Source organism: Dendrobium catenatum, unplaced genomic scaffold (assembly GCF_001605985.2).
Source record: "Dendrobium catenatum unplaced genomic scaffold, ASM160598v2 fragScaff_scaffold_624, whole genome shotgun sequence".
In the NCBI taxonomy this organism is placed as follows: domain Eukaryota; kingdom Viridiplantae; phylum Streptophyta; class Magnoliopsida; order Asparagales; family Orchidaceae; genus Dendrobium; species Dendrobium catenatum.
Window position 1 is genome coordinate 186,769 of NW_021319086.1, and position 25,332 is coordinate 212,100.

Genomic DNA, 25,332 nt, shown 5'->3' on the forward strand with positions numbered 1-25,332 from the left:
TTTTCCAAAAATCAAATATCATTCAACTATTCAAAACATTACATAACCCCTCATATTTATAGGTATGAAAGGGGAATACAAAAGGACACAAACATTAATTTAACACTTAAAACTAAACATTAAATAGCATAGAAAACTTCCCCCCAAGCTCTCGGTTTACACCCAAACCAGGAACCAAGGAGACAGCCACGGGAGACGAAGGGAACCGCACTGACAAAGAGCCACAGCCGCGGGAAACGAGGGGCGGACACGGAACAAGGAGCCAGCCGTGAGATCCTAAGAGGTAAAGCACATAATTCAACTTCCCATGGTGGAATTCAAGGAGCCACACATGGGAAGACTAAACAACAATCTTGGATTCCCAAAAGCCATATTTTGGAAATCCAAGAGACAACTTTTAAGACATTAAAAACTATAATAAAAGTGCATTTAAATAAAGATAAATATGAACTAAAATTGTTAGTTCATAATGAGCTAACCCTTAGTTCAATAAATGAACTAAAGTTCAGCTCATAAATGAACTAAAAGTTTAGCTCAAATATGATGAACTACTAGACTCAAGGGAAGCCAAAATATGATTTATTTTGGACTAGTGTTGACCCCCCCTTTGTCTACATCAAAAGGTTGGAGTAGCTCCAGTAGAAGATAAGATTAGAGAGAGTCGCCTTTGATGGTTTGGTCACATAAAACGGCGGCCTTTGACCCGGTTAGGAGAGTAGATGTATTAGATTTGACTTATGTTAAGAAAGGTAGGGGTAGACCTAAAAAGACTTGGCTTAAAAATATTAGGAATGACATTCTTTATTAGATTTAAACGAGAATTTGACTTTTAATTGGACACAATGGAGAAAAAGGATTCATGTTGCCGACCCCACGTAGTGGGATAAATGCTTGATGTTGTTGTTGTTTGTATTCTTACATCACTTCATTATTTTAATCTTTGATCTTTTTTTTTATATTTCAAATAACTATAGATTATTGTTATTGAAGGTATCATTGTATTTGTTAAAAATTATTTCCTGATGTGTTTTAAGCTTGATTAATTAAATAACTATTTGTATGTATGTAATATATTTGTATATGATATAGAACTTATGAACACTCTAGTTCGTAAAAGTTCCTCTTCTCTTTGCGCTTTGTGAATTGAAGCAAAAAATAATCCATGCGCATTGCATTGCACGTAGTGCCTTAAAAACACTACTTGAAACCCAATCCTTAGTTCAGCTTGGTGTGTCTTGACTCTTGAATGCTCAAGTGCACCCAGTTTATGTAGATTACTTGAGCAACATTCTGACGGTATTTATATCTGTTTATATGCTTAGTAGTGTATGTTCTTGTATTTTTCTTGCAGATAGTAATGGAGTACTGTGGTGGCGGAAGCGTTTCTGATTTGATGAACGTTATAGAGGAGCCTCTGAATGAAGCCCAAATTGCATACATATGCAGGGAGGCATTAAAGGTATTTATGAGCATACAAGTTGTATTTATCTTAGAAATATTGATCTATGTATAATACTTTTCAGTTAGTTTTAAGCAAGTTGTAAGTAACTTACATTTTAAATTGTTATAAGTAGCCGTTAGATTTTTCTTTCTGCATATTTAGCTCGTTTTGCATGATTAAATGCAGCTGTTTTACTTTTCCGTCCTTACAACTTGCCGTGCTTGTTTCATAATCCAGCAACCAGAGCTGTAAGCATTCTTTCCGGGATTATAAGATTTATTAGATTTTTTTGTTAAGTTTTCTGAGTGACTAGGAAAATTCTTGTATACTATCTCTCCAGCATAATCATTCATGTAAAGGCTGTAGGGCTGCATAATTTTGCAACATGAATGTTTGGCTTCAAGTAACAACTTGGCTTTAAGTAACAAAATGACTGAAACATGAAACAATAGTCCTAAAGTAAAAACACTAGCGTTATGGTAGTAAGTGTGCGAAACTAAGCATCTGCTGCTAAAACCACCCTAGGACAAACCTAATAGGTGGCTTCTAAGTGAAGAAGTAAATCCTATTCAAACTAATTCACTGGGAAGGCTTCCAAGGGAAGTAAAAAAACCCTAATTCAATTGCAAGGCTACTTTCAATGAAAGCCGCAAGTCTTTTCCAAAATTTAGACATACAGGAAACTTCTAGGGGAAGTTGTAAGATCTATCAAATCAAAAAGGATACTTCCAATGGAAGACGTAAGATCTATTCCAAATAAAACCTATAGGCAACTTTTAAAAGATGCAATAAGTTCTATTTCTAACAAAAACCTCTGGGCAACTTCTAAGGGAATTAATAAGACTTGTTCAAATCAAAACAATCAGGTAACTTTTAATAAAAGTCATAAGACCTATCCAAACAAAATTAACAGACAACTTTTAAGGGAAGTCGTAAGACATATCCAAAAAAAATTATAGGCAACTTCTTAGGAAAGTCGTAAGACTCGTCCAAGCAAACATACATGTAACTTCTAGGAGAAGCCGTAAGACCTATCTAATCAAACAATCATGTTATTTCCAAGGGAAGCCGTCAGTCCTAACTCTTACAAATTAACATACAACTTCCAAGAGAACTAGTAAGACCTACTGTTTTGAGAAACTTCTAAATGAAGTAATGCAAGTGTAGGATTCATGCCGAAACACTATTTTTCTTGAGCAAACATATGCAAGTGTAGGATTTTATGCCATGCTTTTGATATCAAAATGATATGCCACCAAAAAAAGAAAATGTTTTGGAAAGGCTATGCAAATGATGTCTTTTAAGTTTTAATATTACTCTTCTAAAAATAATTTAAAAATATTTTATTAGTTCTAGCACAGTTGAGTAGCCATTATTCTTTGGCTTCATTTTGATTTTGTATTCTCTTTAATTTTTTGACTTATTTTTTAATTTAAAAAAAAGGAGAGAACAATTTGGACGGAGCATTTTTATGACCCTTTTACTTTCACGCACAGTCTCTCTCTCTCTCTCTCTGTGGAAAAATTGAGGGCCGAAGCTCAGGTATATTGAATAAGAGAGATGTTATAAAAGCCATAAATGCATATGGGGACAAGGAAATGAAACCTAGAACAGCCAAAAAAATTCAGAGAATAGTTATAATCAACCAGGGCTAAGAAGTAAAAGGAAACAAGAGAAGCTTGATGGACCGGGATCAAAAGATGTAGAGAGTGCATCAAGATTAACCCAACAAAATTCTTGGGAAAGCCAAGCATGGTAAAGCACATTCGTCCAAGGCTTATAAAAACGAGCAAATTAATTTTTAGAGTTGTAGAAGCCCCTTACAGTTGAAAAGGAAGCCATATATTCTTAGATTTAAGACTGTAAAGGCTAACCGACATTATAGGCACAGTATTCTCAAGAACCAGACTCAGCAAGTTCCTAGGAGTGGAAAGCAGAAACCTCAGCCGATGGTATCCATCGGAAGACTGAGGACCCAGCAACACCAAGTTGAGGGGGAAAAGAGATCATGCTTTCAAACATGCGTTTCATCAAGCAAATTCGATAGAGAAGAACATTGAAAAACTGGCCGTTATGCACCACATAAAAAAATTCCGAAAGTAACACTTCAACAAGAAGATGACCATTGCAGAGGCCTCATGTTCCATCACCACGCCTAGCACTTAAAAATTATGTTTCTATTTTTTTTTTTAATTTGTACATATGCTGTAGGCAAGCAATGTGGTAAGTAGAGCTTTTCCCTGCAAGGAATAGAGAAAGGGAAATTGAAATCCAACACCTGGTGATGGGTCAGATCAAAGATGAAGTGGGCTCCTTCCTCCATAGAAGAATGAATGAAGTTTCATGGAGAATGGACTGAACAGAACAAATTATTATGATTTTCTCGGTTGCCCTTGCTCAATCTACAAAGGGAATTGCAATTGAATCCCATAGCCACCAAAGTTTTAGCAGTTTTAAGGCCTTGGAGAGAAGCCGACCATCCAGGTGTAAAAAGAGCATCTAAGAGAGTGAGATCTTTGAACCAGACACAATATGTTAACAGTAGACAAAGTGAAATAGAGTGTTTATTCCAATGAATTGTATCCTTTTAAATATGAATTTGACAAATATTATTAGCAATGTTAGGAGTAACTGAGAGGGTAAAGAGGACAAAAATCAAATCCCTCAGATATGATCGCAGAGGGCAGACTGATGGGGAGATTAAAAAGGGAATAACAAGCAAAACAGCTCCTTCATGGTGTAATCATTGAGCCAAGCATCAGTAAATAGTTGGAAAAATCATATTTTTATCCAAGAGCAAATGTAATATTTGTGGTGAAGCAAGTTCCAAATACTCATCATCTTACAACAATTTTGTAGCAAAATTAATGAAGTTATGCAGAGGAGTGGGGTTATTAAAGCCCTGTATAGAAGTAGGAATGAAAGGGCTACAAGTGGAGGCTGATAGGTTAGAGGTTATTGACATTGAGGAAGAAAAGTTGGGAATGGAGAGAGATGTTATAGAAGAAGTTGAAGTAGTGATGTAGGCAAGAGGGGTGGGGGGGTCAAATCAAATCCTAAATTTTAGTTTTTGCTGCTCTTGGGTTTGCTAGCTCATTAATATTTTTAGCTGAAATTTAGCTCATCATGAGCTATTTTTTTAGTTCATTTATTGAAGTAAAAAGGTAGCTCATTATGGTGGAACTTAACCCTTTCTCTTCCCTATATTTCCTCTCGGTTTCCTCTGTCTTCTCGGTTTCCTTTGCTGGCTGGTTCCCGTGCCTTGGCCCTTTGGTTCCTGTGGATGGCTGTTTGGTTCCCGTGGCTGGCTGGCTGGTTCCCGTGCCTTGGCCCTTTGGTTCCCGTGGATGGCTGTTTGGTTCCCGTGGCTTGCTGGCTGGTTCCCGTGCCTTGGCCCTTTGGTTCCCGTGGTTGGCTGCTTGGTTTCCGTGGCTTCTCTTCTCTGTTTCCTGTACCGTATGGGGGCTGCTGTTTGGTGGCTGTTGGGGGGGGGGAATTCCATGAGATTTTCTCTGTTTTCTGTGCAATTTTCCTACAGCAGATTTGCTGTCTTTTGGCTTTCCGTTTGCTGTCTTTTAGCCTTCTATTTGGTGTCTTTTGGTCTTCCATATTCCCTAATTTGGGTGGCGGTTTGGCTGTCCTTTTCTTTTATAAATAGGAGATGTTTTGAGGCTTAAAAAAAGAGTTTATGATGAGATTTTTGGAGCAAAAAACCTGAGGGTTTTTCTTCCTTCTTTGGAAAAGCTTGCGAACTTGTTCCAACCCTTCTCCTTTTAGGAAAGCTTGCGAGTTTGTCCTTTCTTCGTCTAGTCTTCTAACCTCTTTCTTCTCTCAACTAGTGCCATTCCATATGTATCCTTCTTCTCAAGGCAAAGCTTCTTTAGGTGTTTGTTTTATTTCTTAAGTTTGTAAGTCCTTTTCTAAGTGTCTTGTAAGGTGTTTGTGTTTGTAAGTGTCAAAGTTTGTAAGCGTCTTGTAAGATTCTTTATGATATAAAAGGTGTCTTTTTAGTATTTTGTATTTTTTTGTAGTATTTTGTGTATCTTTTGTTATCTTCTAATTTATAGGAAGAGTATTCTTTTGTTAGCAAAAATTTGGGTCCCTCTCCCAAATTTTTGCTTGCATCAAGTAGGGGGTAACTCCTGAATTAGGACCAATGTTAAGAAAGTACCAGTATGAATGGTTGGTGAAGACGTGAGATGTCTGTGGAGTGGGGCTGATTGTGGTTGGAAGATATGTTGGGGGAAGCTGAGCTTTGATTATCCTTTCTTCTAACTTTAGTCCTGCCTCGAGTTAAATGAGTAAGCAGGTTAGGTTGTGTAGCATTAAAGATGATATGAGGGCAGTTAGTGTTATTATGACTGAAAGTATTGCAAGAGGAGCACACCTCCAATATCACAAACCACATGTTGAAGTTTCTTCTCATTAAGATTGATAAAAAGGTGAAGAACCAGAAGAGATATGAACACTAATTTTAGAAAATAGTAGACTTTACTATTTGTCTTGTAGATTACCCATAAGATTCCAGCAAAGAAGGATAAATCTGAGAACTTTAGCCTGATCAAGATTGAAGCGAATGCTTCCTTTCATGATTTAAAACTAGACAACCATTTTTGCAAAATAAATGCCTTGCTGCTGATGAACCAAGGGTGTCAGACCAAAACACCTCATAATCTTTGGCACAATTAAATCAGAACACGAGTAAGCCTTCATTAATTGTAAGAAGGTTTAGGTTACCTTTTATCCACTGGTAATTAGATAACGCAGATAACGCAGAGAGCCATTGTAAGATCGATGTTACCTTTTAACCGAGGCAAGCATATACAAATTTTAATTTCTGTATCAGAAGCAATTTCATTACAGCAGGAGGATACTCCTTCAGGGTTTTCAAAAAATGCAGATCAAACCCACTGGTAATAGGAAGATACTTCTTGAGTAGGTTTTTTCAGTTGTCAGGTGATGATATGTTTCTAGGTGGAGACTTAGGGTGTTGGACAGTTGGGGACAGTGATCAGGTTTCCAAAATTGTTTTGGGGATACCCAATTTAAGGTTTGGTAAGTGGGGCAAAATCTATGATGCACAAACATGGACACGACATAGACACGAGATATGTCAATTATTAAAAATCTAGGACAAATATACGGGTCAATATTATAATTTTTGTACTACAAATAGTATATAGAAATTGAATAAGCATAATATTAAGAATAAATGAGAATTATTAAGTCATTTCACTAGGATTTGTGCTTAAAATAAATAATATTAGGATGTCGAGATTCAGGTGTGGATGTCATGTTAGGCATCGAGAGGGGAGACGAAAATGCTATCGAGAGTCGAACATTGATGTTGTGCAATGGACAATGGCAATAGACATTGATGTCGAGGCAGTGTTGGCCCTCTATGTTGGGATGACATCAATCATTAATGTTGAGATGACGTTGGACAAAGATGAGATGTTGAGACGGCGTAGGGGCATGATTGTGGGTGTAGAAATTGTTAGCATCAAGCATCAATATAAAGACATCATACTTTGATATTTAGATGATTTTAAAATATTAATGTTATGATGACATCGGATATTGATATTAAGATAGCATCGTGTGGTGTTGTGAAACCTTAGTCGTAACCCGCTATAGAGAAATGAAAATGAGAATGTTTAGGGGAATGAGATATTGAGTATGAGCAATTGATTTGGAGTTGTGAAGAGGAAAAAAATAGTTTTTATTTTTTTTAATAAATAAAAATTTGAAGTATAAGAAATTATATTTAAAAAATTTATAAAATATTTAAGACACGTATGTTGGACACATGTGTCCAATTTATTTTTAATATTTTTTTAATCAAAAATGCCTTCGGCATCTCCTACACGTGTCGGAGGTATATGGGATGAGTGTCTTGTCCGATATGTATCGGACACTGCATACCTCTTTGAGAAGGGGCTAAGGAGAGGCCATCAATGCATGGGACAAGCCTTGATGGTGAAAGGTACTAGTAAGATGGGATTTATGTGCTATTTTAATGAGTATTGCTTTAAGCATTCTTCCTAGCGAAGTGAAAGATAGGGAGGGGAGGGGAGGGGACCTTCAATCTCAAAGAGAAGAAGGGGAAAGGTGAGCTTGAGTGGAGAAAGCCAGCAAGGTGACTTGAATAGACACTTGCTAGGGTAGTGTTTCATTACAGTTCCTAAAGCAATAGTTTGCCAGAGCATGACATTGGTAAATCCGCATGTGTCTTACTCTACATCCTTTAATATATAATATAAATATTGTAAAAATATTATGTTTATCTTTTTTATCATTTTGTATTTTTTCTTCTTAAAAAAACATGAAATAGTTCTATAAACGATTTAAGTATAAAATAATTTTATAAATTTATATGAAATATTACAAATCTATAGTCTTTATAGGAACAATTGGCGTAATATGTATTGAAGATAAGGTAACATGGATAGAAGTTTTTTTTTTTTTAATTATTTTTTGTAACATGGATAAAAGTTGTACAAAATAATTTCCAAAGAATAGGTTTAATCGCTCAAGTAGCTTTAGGTAAGAATGAATGAAAAATGAGCATTTATAATTGGGATAAGGAGAAGACGAGTGCTTTTAAAGTGCCATTCCATGAAATTAATGTCCCAAAGGAATGATATTGGACATGCTTACTAGAATCTGAAGAAGTGAAGCAATGATTGTCCCATCAAATTAATGACCAAAAAGGGTGTGATATTAGCCTTTTTTTAGTTAGTAAAACATGAATATGTCAAGCAGTGAAACAAATCTCCTTCAGTTTATAGCTCGTACTCTAAGCTGTAATTATGGCTTATATCATGTATAGATTGCATTGAATTAAATTGTTATTCCATGTTTGATTGCAACAGTAAATCCTTTTTTGCATTTCATTTTGGCTGCTCATACTCCAGTGTGGCAATTATATGTCATTCGTATTAATTTTTTCCCTTTTCTTTGTTTTGTTGATGTATTCGCATGCTTCTTATTCTTTTATAGATACCTAAAAGTTTTTCTTAGACGTTCTTCAAATATATGTTCACTTCTACATGATGGCAGGGCCTTGCTTACTTGCACTCGATTTTTAAGGTCCATAGAGACATTAAGGGGGGGAACATATTACTTACTGAACAGGGAGAGGTAAAGTTGGGTGAGCACCGCGTCATTCCATCATTAGTGATTTAAGTTTTTATTTGGCTTTCAACTTTTCCAGTTGACTTGGTATGCCAAGTTTCGCCTCTGTTATTTATTTTCCTTAGCATACGTTGAATGACATGCATGCTGATCGAACATTTATTTGATTCTATGGTCAGGTGATTTTGGTGTGGCTGCCCAGCTTACCAGGACCATGTCAAAACGTAACACGGTATAATTTATGAGCATGAGTATAAGTTTGCTCCCTTTTTCTGATACTTGTGGCTGTTTTTAATACATATAATTTTTACATGCATTCTTTATGACATATGTGCTGTGCATATCCTTAGAAAAATATCTGGAATGCTATTTATTCTCCAAAAATTACATATGATTCTGATAGACCGGCCGATTTGATTGCGAGGAAATTAGGAAGTTTCCTAATTAAGAGGGGAACTATTTAGGAAGGTTCTTAACCAAAGGGGAATTGTTTAAGAAAATTTTTAATTACATTTGGGAGGGAATTATTTAGGGCAAGTGATATAATTTGAATTCAAAATCTAAGAGGGAATTATTTAGGGAAAATGAGGAATTAAGGGGGATTGTTGAGGAAAGTTTTAATTACAATCGGGAGGGAATTAATTATGAAAATAAATCTAATTTGAATTCAAATCTGAGAGGGATTTATTAGGGAAAGGGGGCTGATTTGAGAGGGAATTATCGGAGCCTATTTAAGGCTAACTATGGGATGGTTTTAGATTATGTTTGGATTCTGCTGAAATTAGAATTTCGTATGTTATTTGGGCTCTAGCCGGAAGCTAGGGATTTGGGAGAGCTGAATCTTTCTCTCGAATTGAAGATCCAATTGTATCTTGCTATTTTCTTTCATATATCTTATAATAAAAATAATTTTGGTGTGTTTTTCTTCATAATTTCTTATTGTCATTTGCTGATTTCGAGAAAAAAGTGCTTCAACTTCCTATCAAATTGGTATCAAAGCCTAGATCCGGGTACCTATGGCGGGAAAAAATGTAGAAGTGTTGAAAAGGGAGATCAGACAATTAAAATTTGATTTTGTGGAAAAGACTTTAGGTCATTCATGAGAAGATTAATGAGAAATTTGCCATCATAGAGGAGATGATAAAGAAGCTTCTTGAGGGCCAAACCAAACCGACTGCATCGGAGGTGAGAGCATCATTGACCGAACAAGAAAATGGGAAAAACCCTAATATAAGGATAATGAGGGAGAACCAGGAGGTGAAATTTTTTGGGGAAGAAGAGGAGATGCCTTCTTTGGAATCACTTCCAAGGAGGGGTGATGTAGAACGGGTAGGAGGCTTTGCTAGGGAGAGGATCTCTTCTCTAAAATCTACAAGAAATTCTGACTTCTTTGCCCAAAACCTTAGAAGAATATCAGATTTTCTCTTGGTAGGAGAGAGGTTGCAAGCTCCAAACCTCCTCTCCTATAATCTTGGTAACAATTTCAGATTTTCAACAAAAAAAAAAAGATTCTGAGAGGAGTTCTCAGATTTTAGTGGGCTAGGACGTAGAGAGCTTGAGGAGGAGTCTAGCCTTGGTTGTGAATAGAAAGCTGAGAAAAAACTCCCTTTACAGGTTTTGGGAGAGAGAGCTTAACTAATGCAATTAGGAGTGAATAGGGGCGGGGACAGGGAGAGAGAATCGGCGGGATTGAGAGGGGGTGAGCTCATGTTTCCTAAATCCAACCTCTAGTATTAGGAAATAGTCTAGATGAATGAGAATTTCGGCCAGGTAAGAGTTACAGGAATTGTAATTATTTCCAAAGGAGGGACTTAGAATTAGGAAACAATTAAATGGAAATTGCTGGGCTATTGAAGAGGGCCGACAGTAATAAATCCAAGTGGATTTAATAGAGGGGACCGGCGACAGGCATAGGCTAGGGAGAAATTAATGGGGAGAATTAAGGCTCCTAATTTAGTTTTGCGAATTTGGAAAGTATTAAATCAAATCCAATTTGAATTTAAAATTCAAATTGATTTCAATTAAGCACTTTCCAGAATAGGTAAACTAAATTAGGAAAGAAATTTGAATTTCAAATTTTAAACAATTTGAATTTCAAATTAAATCCTATTATCATGCACCCCAAATTAGGAAATCCAAGGAGAGAGGAGAAAAGGCTGAGGCCGGCGGATAGCATAAGATGGGGGAGCAACTTGTGGAGTCAATTTGGCCTTCCTAATTTAGGTTTTGGGATTAGGAAAGTTTCAAATTAAAATCCCAAGGACTAAAATATTCAAAAGGATGTCATTCGAATACTTTCCTAAAATAAAACAATCAAATTAAGAAAGATTTCGAATTCAAATTCAAACGGATTTGAAATCTTTGATCATCCCTATTAAATCATCAACCTAATTAGGAAATTTCAAGGAGACGGAGAAGTGGGGATGAGGTCGGCGGCTAGGGAGCCATGGCCGACGGTTTATGGCAGAAATGGAGACGACGATGGTGGATGTAGGTAGAGGATGACGACGACGGCTAGGAAATAAGAAAGAACAAAACAAAAACAAAGATAGAAGATAAAAACAGCGAGCCTTGGACTCTTCCGAAGACTGATGGGTGATTCTTTGCCCTTCTCCAATGGACTTCAAGTCATGAGCCCGGACCCATCCTGCGGCCGGTGAAAACTCTGATTTCTTCCCATAGGAATCTCATTATCGTCCTCTCAAAAGAACACAAGTGTGAACACAAATTTTTAATATCAATAATCCATCCCTATTACAATAGCTTAAGGCCCTATATATAGGCCACAACATAAGAAAACTCAAAATACAAAATTGCCCCTTGGGCCACAACACTCACATAAACCAACCTAGAGGTAAAACAGGAAATACATCAAATAAGAACTAAAATTCAAAAAAATAACTCATAATTGAATATTTAAATTATAGCCGTCGATTTACGACGCCTCCTGTGATAGATGTGCCAAATCTTCGTATCGATGTCCGCATCAAGGGGAAATGGTGAAGGAGTAAGATTTTTGGTGGAACTGCAGAGTTTGGAAGAAAAAAAAGATGGAGAGAAGATAGAAGCACCAGACATGGTTCAGCCACTCTTACATGAATATCAAGAAGTGTTCCAGCAAGTTCATGGGTTGCTTCCTCCACGGAAACACAAGCATGCTATCTTTTGGAAGGGCGGAGTCTCACATATTAATGTTCGTCTGTACCATTCTCCCCAACTTTAGAAGGATGAGATGAAGAGATTGATCAAGAAGATGCTTGAGGCAGGAATCACTCGATCTAGTGACAATCTATTTTTTAGTGTAGTGCTATTAGTCCAGTGCTTCAACAACAATTTCTTTCGTTCCACCTTGAGGACAAGGTGGCACTTTGGGAGGGGAGTATTGATAGATTGGATGATTTGATTGGGAGGGAATTAAGAAGTTTCCTGCTTAGAGGGAACTATTTAGGAAGGTTCGTAATCAAAGGAGAATTATTTTGAAAAAAATTTAATTACATTCGAGAGAGAATTATTTAGGGCAAGAAATCTAATTTTAATTCAAAATCTAAGAGGGAATTATTAGGGAAAAGGAGGAATTAAGGGGGATTGCTTATGAAAGTTTAAATTACAATAGGGAGGGAATTAATTATGAAAATATATCTAAATTGAATTCAAATATGAGAGGAATTTATATAGGGAAAATGGGCTGATTTGGGAGGAATTACGGGAGCCTATTTAAGGATAACTATGGGGTGATTTCAAATTATATTTGGAGTTTGCTGAAATTAGAATTTCTTAGGTTATTTGGGCTCTAGCCAGAAGCTAGGGATTTGGAAGAGCCGGATCTTCCTCTCGAATTGAAAATCCAACTGTATATTGCTATTTTCTTTTATATATCTTGTAATAAAAATAGATTTGGTGTGTTTTTCTTCCTAATTTTTATTTTCCTTCGCTGATTTTGAGGAAAAGTGCATCAACTTCCTATCAGATTCTTTATATTGAGTCATTGAGGGAAAGCCTAGAGCAATGGTTAAGTTGCCTCCATTATAACTTTATGTTCCTGAGTTTGAGTTAGGTGAAAAGGTTCTTTGTGATGTCAAAGGCTGCATGCATCATTGCTTCTCCCAAGACTTGCATTGGAGGAGCTTTATCGGATTATTTATTTATTTATTTTTTAACATATTGCAACTTCACATTGACTTTTAGATCATGAATTAGGTGTTAAGAATTTGTTATTTACAAAGACTTGTCAATAATTTTTTTTGTTGAATGATCATGCGATTCAAAAGTCAGCCAATCTTGATAGAAATTCTCGAGCACATGAATTAGGGGTTCTAACATTAGATTAGCACTATTTATGGCTCTTAGATTGCAATATGCGTGCCTTTTCTTTTTCTTTAAGCCGCCAGCCCCTCTTGGGGACTTTTTTTTCTTTGTTTATAAATAGTTTTCTTTTGTTATCATTTAAGGACTTTTGGAGAAGTCTATGTATATATTTCACACTTTGTATAGAATCAAACAACAACATTCAAAGTAGTTTTTTCTAATACTTTTTTGGGATTTTTACATACATACCACTTTATAACATACATATTACATATTTAACACCTAATTCTTAAATATTACATTAATACCACCTAAATACTATTCTCATAACAAAAATACCACTCCGTCAAATGCTTCGCTCAGTCCCCGTCCATTTTCGTTAGAAAAGCACAGGCGGAAATAAATAAAAAAAACCTCACCAATTCTCCATGAAAAGCACAGGCGGAAATGACAAAAAAAAAACTGCTAGTGATTTCTCTCATTACGGTTGTATCACCATTTCTCTGCTCCATTATAACCTAAATGATGAAGATTTTTTTTCTAATTTTTCTACAGCTATCGTTCCTTGAATAAATTTTGCCTACCTGTCCTTAATAGCACAAATGCCAGCATTTAAGATGAAGATCAAGTCAAAGACAAACTCCCTGAGGAAATGAAAAAAAAACCTCACCAGTTCTTCGTGAAAAGCACAGGCGGAAATGAAAAAAAAAACCTCACCAGTCTCCATGAAAAGCACAGGCGGAAATGATGTTTGCTCGCATAGAACAGCAGCAAAGTTGGAAGAACAGCTCAGAGAAAGGTATCGCTGAAACCAGTTCTCTCGCGAAAATCACAGGCAGGAATGAAAAAAAAATGGAGTGAAGACGCTGTTAACGGAGTGGTGATTTTGTTATAAAAATAGAGAATAGGTGGTATTAATGTAATATTTAAGAATTAGGTGTTAAATATGTAATACATATGTTATAAAGTGATATGTATGTAAAAATCCCTTCTTTTTTATATGATATCAAAGTAAGTTTTGGATTTTTTTTTTCCGACCTTTGTTCTCTTTCCTTCTTGCCGAAACTCTTCAATATGTTAATTTTGCCTAGTTTTTTTGACTTCTATCCTAGGGAGTTAACTATCATGAATCTTGAAAGTCAGACTAAGGGTGGTGCAACATAAGTTTTTAAGTATTTTATGAAGAACACATAGGAAAACAATTAGAAAATTATTCTTTTCAATAAAATATAAACATCACATTTTAAAAACTTAAAATTAAGTTTTTAGAAAACTGCTTACGAAATCCGTAGGGAAAAACACATAGGAATATGTAAATACGGCTACCCTCAAAACAACCAACAAATGGTCACCTTTCATGCAAAGCTCGAAAAATTAGGATAGGTGCTAATAGGAAAGATCTAACCCGATATCCACCACTGAAACGATCTGACACAAGTCCACCCTCCTCCAGCAAATACCAACCAAATGTGGCAGCAAACACCACTAAGCTCACAAAAGAAGAAGGATATAGATGGGGCGGGAATCGTGAAGAGAGAAGAAGAGGAAGACATCGAGACGAAGTAGTAGAGGGGAAATGGAAAAGTGGCTAGCTCGCAAGCTAGAAAAACCCACAGGTTTGTATGCAAACACTTCGCCAAAAAATTCCCCAAACCGGTGGGAACCAGCCCATATTTATAGGGAAGAAGAAGGGATAAAAGAAATTAAGGCAGGTAGTTAATGCACCACACATCTAGCCACTAGGAACACCTCAAAGCTGTAGCAAAATAGAGACCAAAGGGACAGCTGACAAGGGGAAAACCAAAGCATCAACACAACATTTAAGGAGAAGGAAAACCCAGACGACAGCTGAACAACACAACAACCAATGCAGGTTTTTCAAGAGGCTTAGGAAATAGCATAAGGAGGAGAACGACCATCATAGGGATCCAAAAAAATTGATTTTTCAAGCAGAGGAAAAATCGAAAACTGTGTGGAAAACAACAAGAATTCCAACCAGCCAAGAGGGGAGCATGCCACGTACAGCCCAGCCTAAGGGAAAACAGAGGAAAGTAGTCCACATGGAATCAACCCAATAGCCAACCAAGGAAAAACCCAAAGAAACAAAGTGAAGGATAGAGAGAGACACTCCTAAGAGCACCAACCTAGCATGTTCATTGATTGACTTCCATCATAGGGTAACCAAAATAAAAATTACAATGCATAATCAACCAAAATACATAAAATAAAAGAATAATTATTTGAGTACATCAAAGGGAGAACTCAAGGGGCTATAGGCCTCATATGTGTTAAACAACGACAACTATTTGAAATGATCCTAAATTGTGAAGATCTTTCTAAAAGGAAAGAGAAAGATTCATGATTGTGTGGATCCTCATTCGAAGCTGATGGACCTAAAGTTTATATTGTGGGATGAAGCGTTTTTCATGATCATAACATAGTTATGGAATATCATGGTACTTGAAGTCAATTGTCCATATATGTTCCCCACTTTACAGAAAAGAAGTTTGGGACATCATCAAAGGATGTTGCCTTCATCAACAAGATCAAAATTAAGATTTCAACAACAAAAAAGATAACATTAATGTTATTGAATAGTTTAATGCAATGGAGATTTATTGGCTTGAACTAGATTATTACCAATATTTCAAGTTGAATGCTGTGATGATGTGATAATTCTTAAGTAATTTGTAGAAACAAGAAGGGTGTTGAGTTCTTTGCATGTCTCAATAACGACTTCTACCAATTTCATGCGCAAATTTGAAGAAGAGAAAACCTACCATCACTTAATGAGATTCTCTCATATGGTAGAAGTGATAATCTTCAATGCTCTGGTATACGAAATAGCTGTCATAACAACCATGAATACTAACATGAGGGACTTACAACTGTAGACTCTTTCTCAAAAGAGAGCAAAATCTTTCTTCCAAAGTTAATCTATGGCACAAAAACTGCAAAAAAAAAAAATGATGCATGACTGATAAATGTTGGAAATGCCATGAAATGCCCCCAAATTATGGTGGAAATAAATGTTACAAAAAAGGCTTATTTTGTAGAATTAGGAAGGGTCAATCCGGAAGAAATTGACAAATTCAGAAACTTAATTAATTCTTTGAAAAATCATTTGAATCATGCTCTATAGTTTAAAATATTATGACTTTTAATTCTTATGTTTTTCAATGTCTTAAATAAATTTTCTCATAATTGTATCCTAGATTTATAAGTCACTGACCACATAATCAACATTGTCATTTTTTTTTAAACTATAAACTATGCTTCAACAATAGTAAAATAAAAGTGGTAGATGATTCTCTAATAACTATTATAGGTCAAAGAAAAGTTTTAATTTCTTGCACATTTACTCTCAGTAATGTATTGCATGTACCTCATCTTGTAGTTAATCTCCTATCTATCCATGAAATCACTAAACATCATAACTGTAATGTAACTTTTTGTGCTAATCACTGTGTATTTAGGACCTCATTACGAGAAAGATGATTGGGCAAGTTAGAAAAAATGATGTGCTATATCTTCGTAAAGATGAAGACCACTTATCATTTTCCTCTCTTTTTATAAAATTGCTGAACATTATCATGTTGTTTTTTTGGAAGTGATTTTAGATTCTTTACTGATTTTCTAATTATTTGCTTCTACTTTTGGGGACCTTGTAAAATATTTAACATTTTTGAGCCAACAGGACATATAACATTTATTGATGATTGCACTAAGATGATATGAGTATATCATATCAAACAATAATTTGACGCCAGCATCTTTCCATTTGCTGCCATGATACAAAAATAATTCCGTGCTAACATCATTCTATTTTGGATTGATTATGCTCATGATTATTTTAATAACACATTATCACATTTCTTCCAGAAAGAAAGCATAATTCACCAAGCCTTATCACTTATGTCATGATGCTCTTCAACAAAATTAAGTGTTAGATAGAAAAAATTGACATCTTCTAGAAATCCCAAGGAATTTTTTCCCATAATCAAGTGCAAAAAAATATTTTGCAGAGATGTATTCCTAGCTGTCATATACCAAATCAATAGAATGCTCGCAAGCGTGATTGAATTCAAACATCCTATAAATTATTTAGCTAAATTCTTTCCTACAAATAACTTTCTCTAAAAATTTGCTCCTAAAATCTTTAGTTTGTTGATTTGTCCACATCCACAAATGATGCAGTAGTAAATTTAATCGTAGAGCGCTTAAATGTATCTTAATTGTGTATTCTTCTATTAAAAAGACTTGCGTGTTATCATCCTTGTTATGCAATTCCTGGAGGAAGAAGAATTCTTCTTGGGTACAAGAATAACTTTTCAAAGAGGAGAGAGGGAGAAGGGAGAAAGCCACACATAGTCTTTATTAATTTATGCTTGGGGAGAAGTACATCAGAACAACCTATAAACCTATTTATAGGCATTTACACTTGATACGGTGTCTTGCAAAGCAATCTAATATAAAATTGGAACAACACCTAACAATCTCTACTTTTGTCCAAATTTTACAATCAAAGAACCACCTACGCGCCTGTTGCGATCTAATCGTCTCATTGCACTAACTTCATGAGCAAACCCACCGACCTGAGCCTAATCAAGCACGTGTCCGGCCTCCAGTGTTTGTTCCAATCCATGGCTCTACCTCGTGCTCCCGCGCGTTCAAATCCATGCGCCTGCACCCGTCGTTGTTCCTCCCGCGATCTGTATGCTTGTGTCTTGTGCATTGCTTGCTTCCACGTGCTTCTAGCCCATGCATTTTCTCCTACGTGGCACGCCCACGCTCTAGCACAAACACCCTCCAGCTCGCCTGCCTTCCCTGTACACCCATGCGTGGTCCAACCTACTACTTCGCATGAGCCACCCGTCCAATCTCGAGTCTGGTGCCCTCTTCTTGCGCACTCCTGTGATCTGCTATGCAGTTCTTGATCCTGTTGCTGCTTCAACACACCAAACTCGATCAACACTGCTCACCAATCTTCCCTTGTTATGGTCTGGAGGCTCCACCTCAAAAGATCTAAGCAGATCTTTAGTCCCATGATTGATCTTGATGATTGATCCGTGCCCCACAGCACCTACCTACTTCCGTACACAAGATCTCACCCGAAATTTGGAAAGAATTTTTTTAAGCAACTATCTCCATCCCTTCCTCCTAGTTCCAACCTTTATACAAGAATAATAATAACAGCTACTTGCTATCCTTTTTCTAGTCAGCTTGCCTTCCGACTGCCCGAACCCAAACCCTAGCTCACGTGGATGCCTCCCGTTACCCGCACCCAAGTGCGACTTGCCTGGCCAGCGGGCCCGACTTTGCCGCCCATAGGCAGCTCTCGATCCTACTTTTTGCTCCTAGCATACCCCAACGATTGCCCAAGCCCTCACAGGTCCCACCTTCCTTGTGCAAAACTGCACGCCTTGGGCCTGTCTTGGACTTGCCTCCAGTCCTTCAAACCCAACCGCAGACCCGCGCAACTGCCTCCGTTCAAGCCTGCGATCGAATTGCAACACCAGCCCGTCTGTGTTCGCCAATTATGATCATGCCTTGAGCACTCCGCTTTCGAGATCCAGCACGTTCGCCGCGACCCATGAGCCAACCTTGAACCCTGTGGGTGTTTGCCCGAACCCTTCAAGCTTCCGACCTGCCAAACTCTCGCGAAACCACACAGGTGGCTCCAGTTCTCCTTTTGCGAACAAACCTGTGACCGAAGTCGCGCCTCCCCTTCTGTCCACCTTCATGCGTGATCCAACTACGCTTTTTGGAACACGAGAATCTTTCTCCTTGATTGCCTCCATAAGGCTCTGATACTACTTGTTATGCAATTTTTGGAGGAAGAATAATTCTTCATGGCTGCAAGAACAACCTTCCAAAGAGAAGAGAGGGAGAAGGATAGTGTAGAGAGGGGAGAAGGGAGAAAGTCACTCATAACCTTTATTAATTCATGGTTGGGGAGAAGTACATTAGAACAACCTATAAACCTATTTGTAGGCATTTATAGTTAATATGATGTCTTGTAAATTAACCTAATCTAAAATTGGGCCAACACTTAACAATCCTACCACAATTTTTTTATTTTAAAAATATCACATTTGATGAGAAACAAAGTTTTTTTAAATAAAACTCATCTTCACTGGGAGAAAACTCAATTAGAAGATAAGTTTGATAAAATTTCTATTTTTTTATCTTGACAAATTCATGCAACTTAAACTCAAAAAAATTGGCTGTTATGCTGCTGCTCCCTGGCTTTTCCGGTTCCCCTGGTCTTGGCTGTTCGGTACCTATTGTTACCCCTTGGCTTTCCCGATTCCTAGCTATTCGGGTGGGCTTCTACCGTGCCTTTAATCCTGCCTTTTTCTTCCCCTTTTTGGCTGGCTGTTGGCCTCCTTTTCCCCTGTTCTGGTTGGCTGATTTGGGCGGCTGTTCTGGGGTGCCTTTTGAGCTCCTTTTCCTCTGTTTTGGTTGGCTGTTTTGGGCGGCTGCTTGGGTGTCTTTTGGGCTTCTTTTTCTCTATTTGTAGGGTCTGTTTGTGGCAGTTTTAAGAGAGTGAAATGTAGTGATTTTTCGAGAACAAAACCCAAGTGTTTTTAGTTTGCGAGCTAATCTTCTACCTCTCTTCTTCTTCTAATTCATCTCGGTTTTCTAATCTATTTTTTCTAACCATGGTTTCCATTCCATTGTATCTTTCTTCTCAAAGCTTTGATTAGTCGTATGGTGTTGTTGTGTCCTTTTATTTGAAGTTGTAAGGTGTGGTTGTGTTTGTTTAAGCTATTGTGAGATATAATAGTATTGTATTGTTCTATTTGTGTTAGTCTTTTGTTTTAAGGACAAGAAGACTTTGTGTTTGCAAATCTAGTGTTTTTTGATTTCATCAAATAAGCTCAATCAAAATCTCTAGCAAGTTCAATACTCGAAACCATTATCAGATAAGAATGATCAACCTATCACTTCACATTCTTTTTTGCATCGCATCTCTTAGTACGTATATTTTAAAAAATGTTTTACTCATAAAGCTTTATAAATTTCAAATCTATTATCATTATAATACCACAAACTTTATTTGAGGCACTTGAAACTAAAAATTGGGGGATGTTATGAGAGGAGATGAATGCTCGAAAAAAAAATTACACTTGGTTGCTCGTTGAACTACCAAAATGGAAGAAAATGGTAGAATGTAAATTTTTTTTCTATAAAATATGGAGTAGATAGAAGCCTAAAATATTATGAAATGATTTTAATAGCTAATGATAAACTCAACTCTATGGAATTGACTATGAGTAAATTTTTGCTCTTGTTGTGAAAATGATTACAATACGTATATGAATTTCTCTTGCAACTAACATGCATTAGTATAATATACAAATTGCTTTCCTACATGGGAAAATTGAAGAAATATATGTGAAAATGCCATCAGGATTTGATAGTTATTTCACAAAGAATAAAATATGTAAATTAAAAATGGTTTCGTAGGACCTTAAATATCTACAAAAGCATTAGTCTTGTGTATTCACAAAAGTCATGAATGAAGATAAATAAGATCACAGTTTTTTCATAAAACACTCCGCTGATGATAAAATCTCAATTCATGTTGTATATATTGACAGTATAATTGTCACAGCTAATGAAAATAGAAAAAGGACGTCTTTAAGGAAAAAAGTTTGCTGAAAAGTGTTAGATCAAAGTATTGGACCAATTCAGGTACTTTTTTGGGAATATAAGTTACTCAATTTGAATAAGGATTGTTCATCTCTTAACAAAAATGTATCATGGATCTATTGAAAGAAAAAGTGATTAATTGTGAGCTTTGTGAAAGCTTAGTTGAATCAGATAAAAAATTGGACTCACTCTGTTGATGAAGAAAATGTAGATATTGGACACTATCAAGAATTGGTTAGTAAAAGATCTATTTATCTAACACTAATCTAAATATCACATTTATAGTAAGTTCCATCAATCAATTCATGTATAAACGCAAATAGTCTCACATTCAAGTCAATGTTTAAAATTGCGTATTCGGGTATTGAGGCGTTTTTCATTCGTGAGGCGAAGCGTAAGCCTCAAGGCGTTTTGAGGCGTAAGCCTCAAAATCAAAAGATTGCGTAAACATAAAATGATAAAATTTTTATATACTAATGAGTGAATAATATAAAACATAAAAAAGCATAAGATATGAAGTGAAATCAAAATATCTCAATAATAAGACAACATGAAATATAGTTCAACTCAAAATTCTTTCTTTCCCAAATCCCAGTATTCTTTTCATTAACATATAATTCCAATTTCCAAAAATAAATAGCAATGACATATCACATAAAAACTCATAAGTCATCAGCACTATCATCACTAAGGGGTTCTTCATTTGAATCATCATTATGGTGAACTGCTCTCTCCCCTTCCTCCTCTCCTATAGAGTCTAATGTCGGGCATTTACTTCAAGATTTATGTAAGTTTTAATATATATAGCGTGAGGCGAGGCGGGCCTCAACCAAGTTGAGGCGCAAGCCTCATAAAAAAACTCGAGGCGTAAGCATCGAGGCGTTTTTTATTGGAATTGCGCAAAGGCGGGCCTCAAGGCGAGCCTCATATTGCGCAATTTTAAACCATGACTCAAGTTTCTTATAGAATTCTTAGATAACTTTAAGCATAGTAAAGGAATTTATTATGAAAATCATTGATGTTTTATAAATTGAAAAATATACTAATGCAGGCTATACAAGATCATCAGTGAATAGATGATCCACATGAAGAGAATGTTTATTATTTGGGAGAAAATCTCATAAGATGGAGGAGCCAAAAACAACTTGTTTCAAGATTTAGTGCTAAATTTGAATTTGGAGCCATTGCCTAATTGAATTTGTGGGCTTCTGTGGGTCTATGAAGAAATACTGTGACAATAAATCTGTCATTAGTATTGCTTATAGTCTAACAAAACATGTGGAGGTGGATAGGCATTTATAAAAAAGAAATTGGAAAGTGTGTTGATTTACACTACATATGTGACAACAAGAGATTAACTTGTAGACATTTTCACCTAAGGATTCTGCACACCACATCCAAAAATATTATAAACAAATTTATAATGATTGATTTATACCATTCAGTTTGACAGAGTGTTGAATCATAATGAGACCCACAAGTCAACAAGTCTTTGTAGGATTCTTGAGCACATGGATTAACAGTTCTAACAATTGGATTGATCTTCTTATGACTCTTAGATTGCAATCCATGTATCTCCTCTGCCTCTTCTAGCTGTTGGCCTCTATTGCAGACTCTTTTTATATAAATAATTTTGATTTATTTTCATTTCAGCACTTTTGGATGAGTTTATATATGCACTTTTTGTACCTAAAAAATAAAATTCAAAGTAGTTTCTTTCTTATTTTTCTACTTTTCACCCCACACATTTGCTTTCTAAACCAGATTAGCATGATTTGTGTTTTTTTTTATGTAGTTTATTGGTACTCCACATTGGATGGCTCCAGAAGTTATTCAAGAGAGTCGCTATGATGGAAAGGTTTGCTGCCACATTGTTCTCCTTCGTCTTGCCCTTGTGTTAATAAACTATTGTTTGTTGCTACAATGATATACGAAGTGGAACATGCTACGCTATAATCACTGTTGCAATGGCATATTAGTTTCAATATTTTGGCAATGGTTACTCATCTGTAAGTATATAGTTATAAAATGCAGCTTTATTGAACAATGGGAGATTCGTGAATGCCAAGTTAAAATATTTAAGCTGATCGTTTTAAACCTTTTTTATCTGGGTTTCTTCATTGAATATACCGATTATCAGCTCTAATTTCTTAGAGCTTGTTCCGAAGATCTGTAACCCAAGATTGTATCCATGGGCTGACAGAAGTGCATTTCTTTTCCTGTTTATGTACTGGCAGTCTGTATGAGGCTTAACGAAGAGAAAATTGATGAAGAACAAAGCCTTGATGAATGTTGACGTCACCATTGTGCAGTACTAGGTTGCCCTTATTTCCCAATAACATCTCAGGTTTATCAATACTTGCCTGTAAGCTAGTGTGACGGTGTTGATAGTTGGATCCTTTGTCATCGCAGGAATGCTTGTTTTGCTCTTTACTTACTTTAGTTGTATTTTTTCCACAAACCCAAAATTATCTTGTGCTGGGCATGGACTCCTTAAGTTTTGCCATTCTATTAACTAAACCTGCCTCAGGACTTTGTAATGAAATGCATGAATGATTATAAAGGTTTTCTTTCTACCTTTCAGGTAGATGTGTGGGCACTTGGTGTTTCTGCAATTGAAATGGCAGAGGTATGATCTCTGTGCATTTCTACTTGGAATTTTTTCTTCCATGTTAGTTACAGCATAATGATGTCATCATTGTATAAATATTCATTTTTTAATCAATCCCAGGGACTTCCGCCTCGATCCTCTGTGCATCCAATGAGAGTTAGTACTTAATCATAACCTCTTGCTTGTCTTTTCTTTCTGCTATGCACTATGATATTCCAATTATACTTTACATATTCTAGTCATCTGTTGATTAAGCTACCTATCTGGCTCTCATTAAATATATTTGCAATCTACCTAATGCTTATTGCTTTCCTGATGGGAGTCATCCGGTTCATTGTCATCCACTGTGTTTGGTTACATCTCTTTTTGATTATGTAGAAGACATTTATGATCAAGAATGTCTTTGAGCATTGGTAAATACTACTATTCATTTTGACGGAACACAAAAGGTCAGGATAATGCTAGTTTAGGATTTATTTCAGCTATTTTGTTTAAATTTGAAAAATTTAAATGTATTTTAATTTAAATTAACATTAGCTATCCTTATTGAATAATTTTACATTCAAATTGTTTAGGATTAGATTTTTGATAGGATTATATTTATTTTCAAATGTTGATTCAAACTTATCTTGTAAATCTATTTATGTAAATAGGATCTCCTAACTTGTTTTTCTGGATTGATTAATGAATTCAAATTAAAGCCTCCACTTTTATGCCCTCTCTCTTCTGATACCTTTGCATTAGTTAGTAGTTTCAAATTCTTGCTCACTCTACTTGCGTCATTTAGTTTTGTTTGGAGTCTTCTTGCCCAACATCTAACATGAATACCTTTTGCACACGTCTTGCTCACAGATGACACTATTCTAATGCTTGGGTTAGCTATCATGTTGACCTAATGCTTGATTGGTTTTTTGTATGTGACATCTACTTGCGTCTTACTTCACACATGCGCATCACTTCTTCCCTAATGTGTTTGCTTTGTATCTGTAGTCATGCTTGCCCTTTATTCCTTTATTACATCTGCTTCACTGCATTGCCGCTGCCTTCTTTTCACCTATTGCACTCAAGCCACCCATGCTTGTTGCGGGTTTAAAAAAATTGCATTCGGATCTTCTAAGAGAGTGTGTTTTCTGGTCAAATTTTTAAAAGCAAATTTAGATTATAGATAAGTAATTACCTAGAGATTTCACTATCATTCTGTGAGGGCTTTATGATCAGTTTTCCTTAGGCACAATCCCTTATGGTTAATTAGTCCTAATCATGAGAGAGAATTTAAAATTAAGGCTAATCAATAATCACTAAATGTTTAGTTTATAATAGTAGCGATTTTGGTTTTAAGAAAATGAAATTTACTACCTTTAGTTTAGAGCTGATGGTAGAGGGAATGATGCTCTGTTTTTTTCTTACTATTTTGCAGTCAACAAGCCAACTTATGTGCTGTCCTAGCTTGAATCAAACTTGGATTGAGCCATGCATGGATTGTATAAAGCTAGCTTGTGCTTGACTTGAAATAGATATGTATATGTTTGAATGTATGCACGAGTATGCATGCATGAGTTCATGATTGCATATATAAATTTATGGATCTATCTATTTATATGTTTGCATTTATATATATGGAAGCATATATATATGCTAGGTTAGGAATTTTACTTTAAGATTGAAAGCTGATTTAAGAAGTGGAACATTTTTTTTCTTAATCAAGCTCAAATTGCTATTGACAAGGTGAACACGGTCCAAATCAATGTTAGATTGGACCTGCTTGAGCCAGGCTTAGCTTGGCTTAAGAATCAGACCAAATAGCTTTGAACCGATATTGGGACTTGTTGGATTGGTCTAGATTGGATTGCTCACCCTCTTAAATCAGTTAAATGTTCAGTGTAGTGTTAGAGCCTTAGAGGAGAAACCTGCAAATGCCGCCTTAATTATTTTGCATCCTGTCACATAGAATTTAAAGCTGGAGCATCTAGTAGCTAGAGGAACAGCTATTAGTGAAGAGGCTATTATTTATTTTGAGTCAAATAATAAATAGGATCCAAAAAAATAAATAAAGAAGGTGAAGTGAGTATGCTTTATATGGTAGCACATTACTTGGTTTTCTTTTCATGTTAGGTATCACTATATTTTTTGTCTGATAAATGTTTTTTTTAATCAAGATAATTGATTTTCACTATACCTT

The 25,332-nt window shown here is 35.9% G+C and overlaps 1 protein-coding gene across 1 annotated transcript in view; it reads left to right on the forward strand.

Moving 5' to 3' along the window:
• LOC110113697 (serine/threonine-protein kinase dst1) overlaps positions 1-25,332 on the forward strand; it is a 74,959-nt gene that overhangs the window by 12,865 nt on the left and 36,762 nt on the right. The window contains exons 4-9 of the mRNA XM_020846373.2: positions 1,352-1,459; positions 8,504-8,594; positions 8,758-8,810; positions 22,338-22,400; positions 23,127-23,171; positions 23,274-23,309. Of these exons, the coding sequence (XP_020702032.1) occupies positions 1,352-1,459; positions 8,504-8,594; positions 8,758-8,810; positions 22,338-22,400; positions 23,127-23,171; positions 23,274-23,309 (396 nt within the window). The remainder of the gene's footprint in view (positions 1-1,351; positions 1,460-8,503; positions 8,595-8,757; positions 8,811-22,337; positions 22,401-23,126; positions 23,172-23,273; positions 23,310-25,332) is intronic.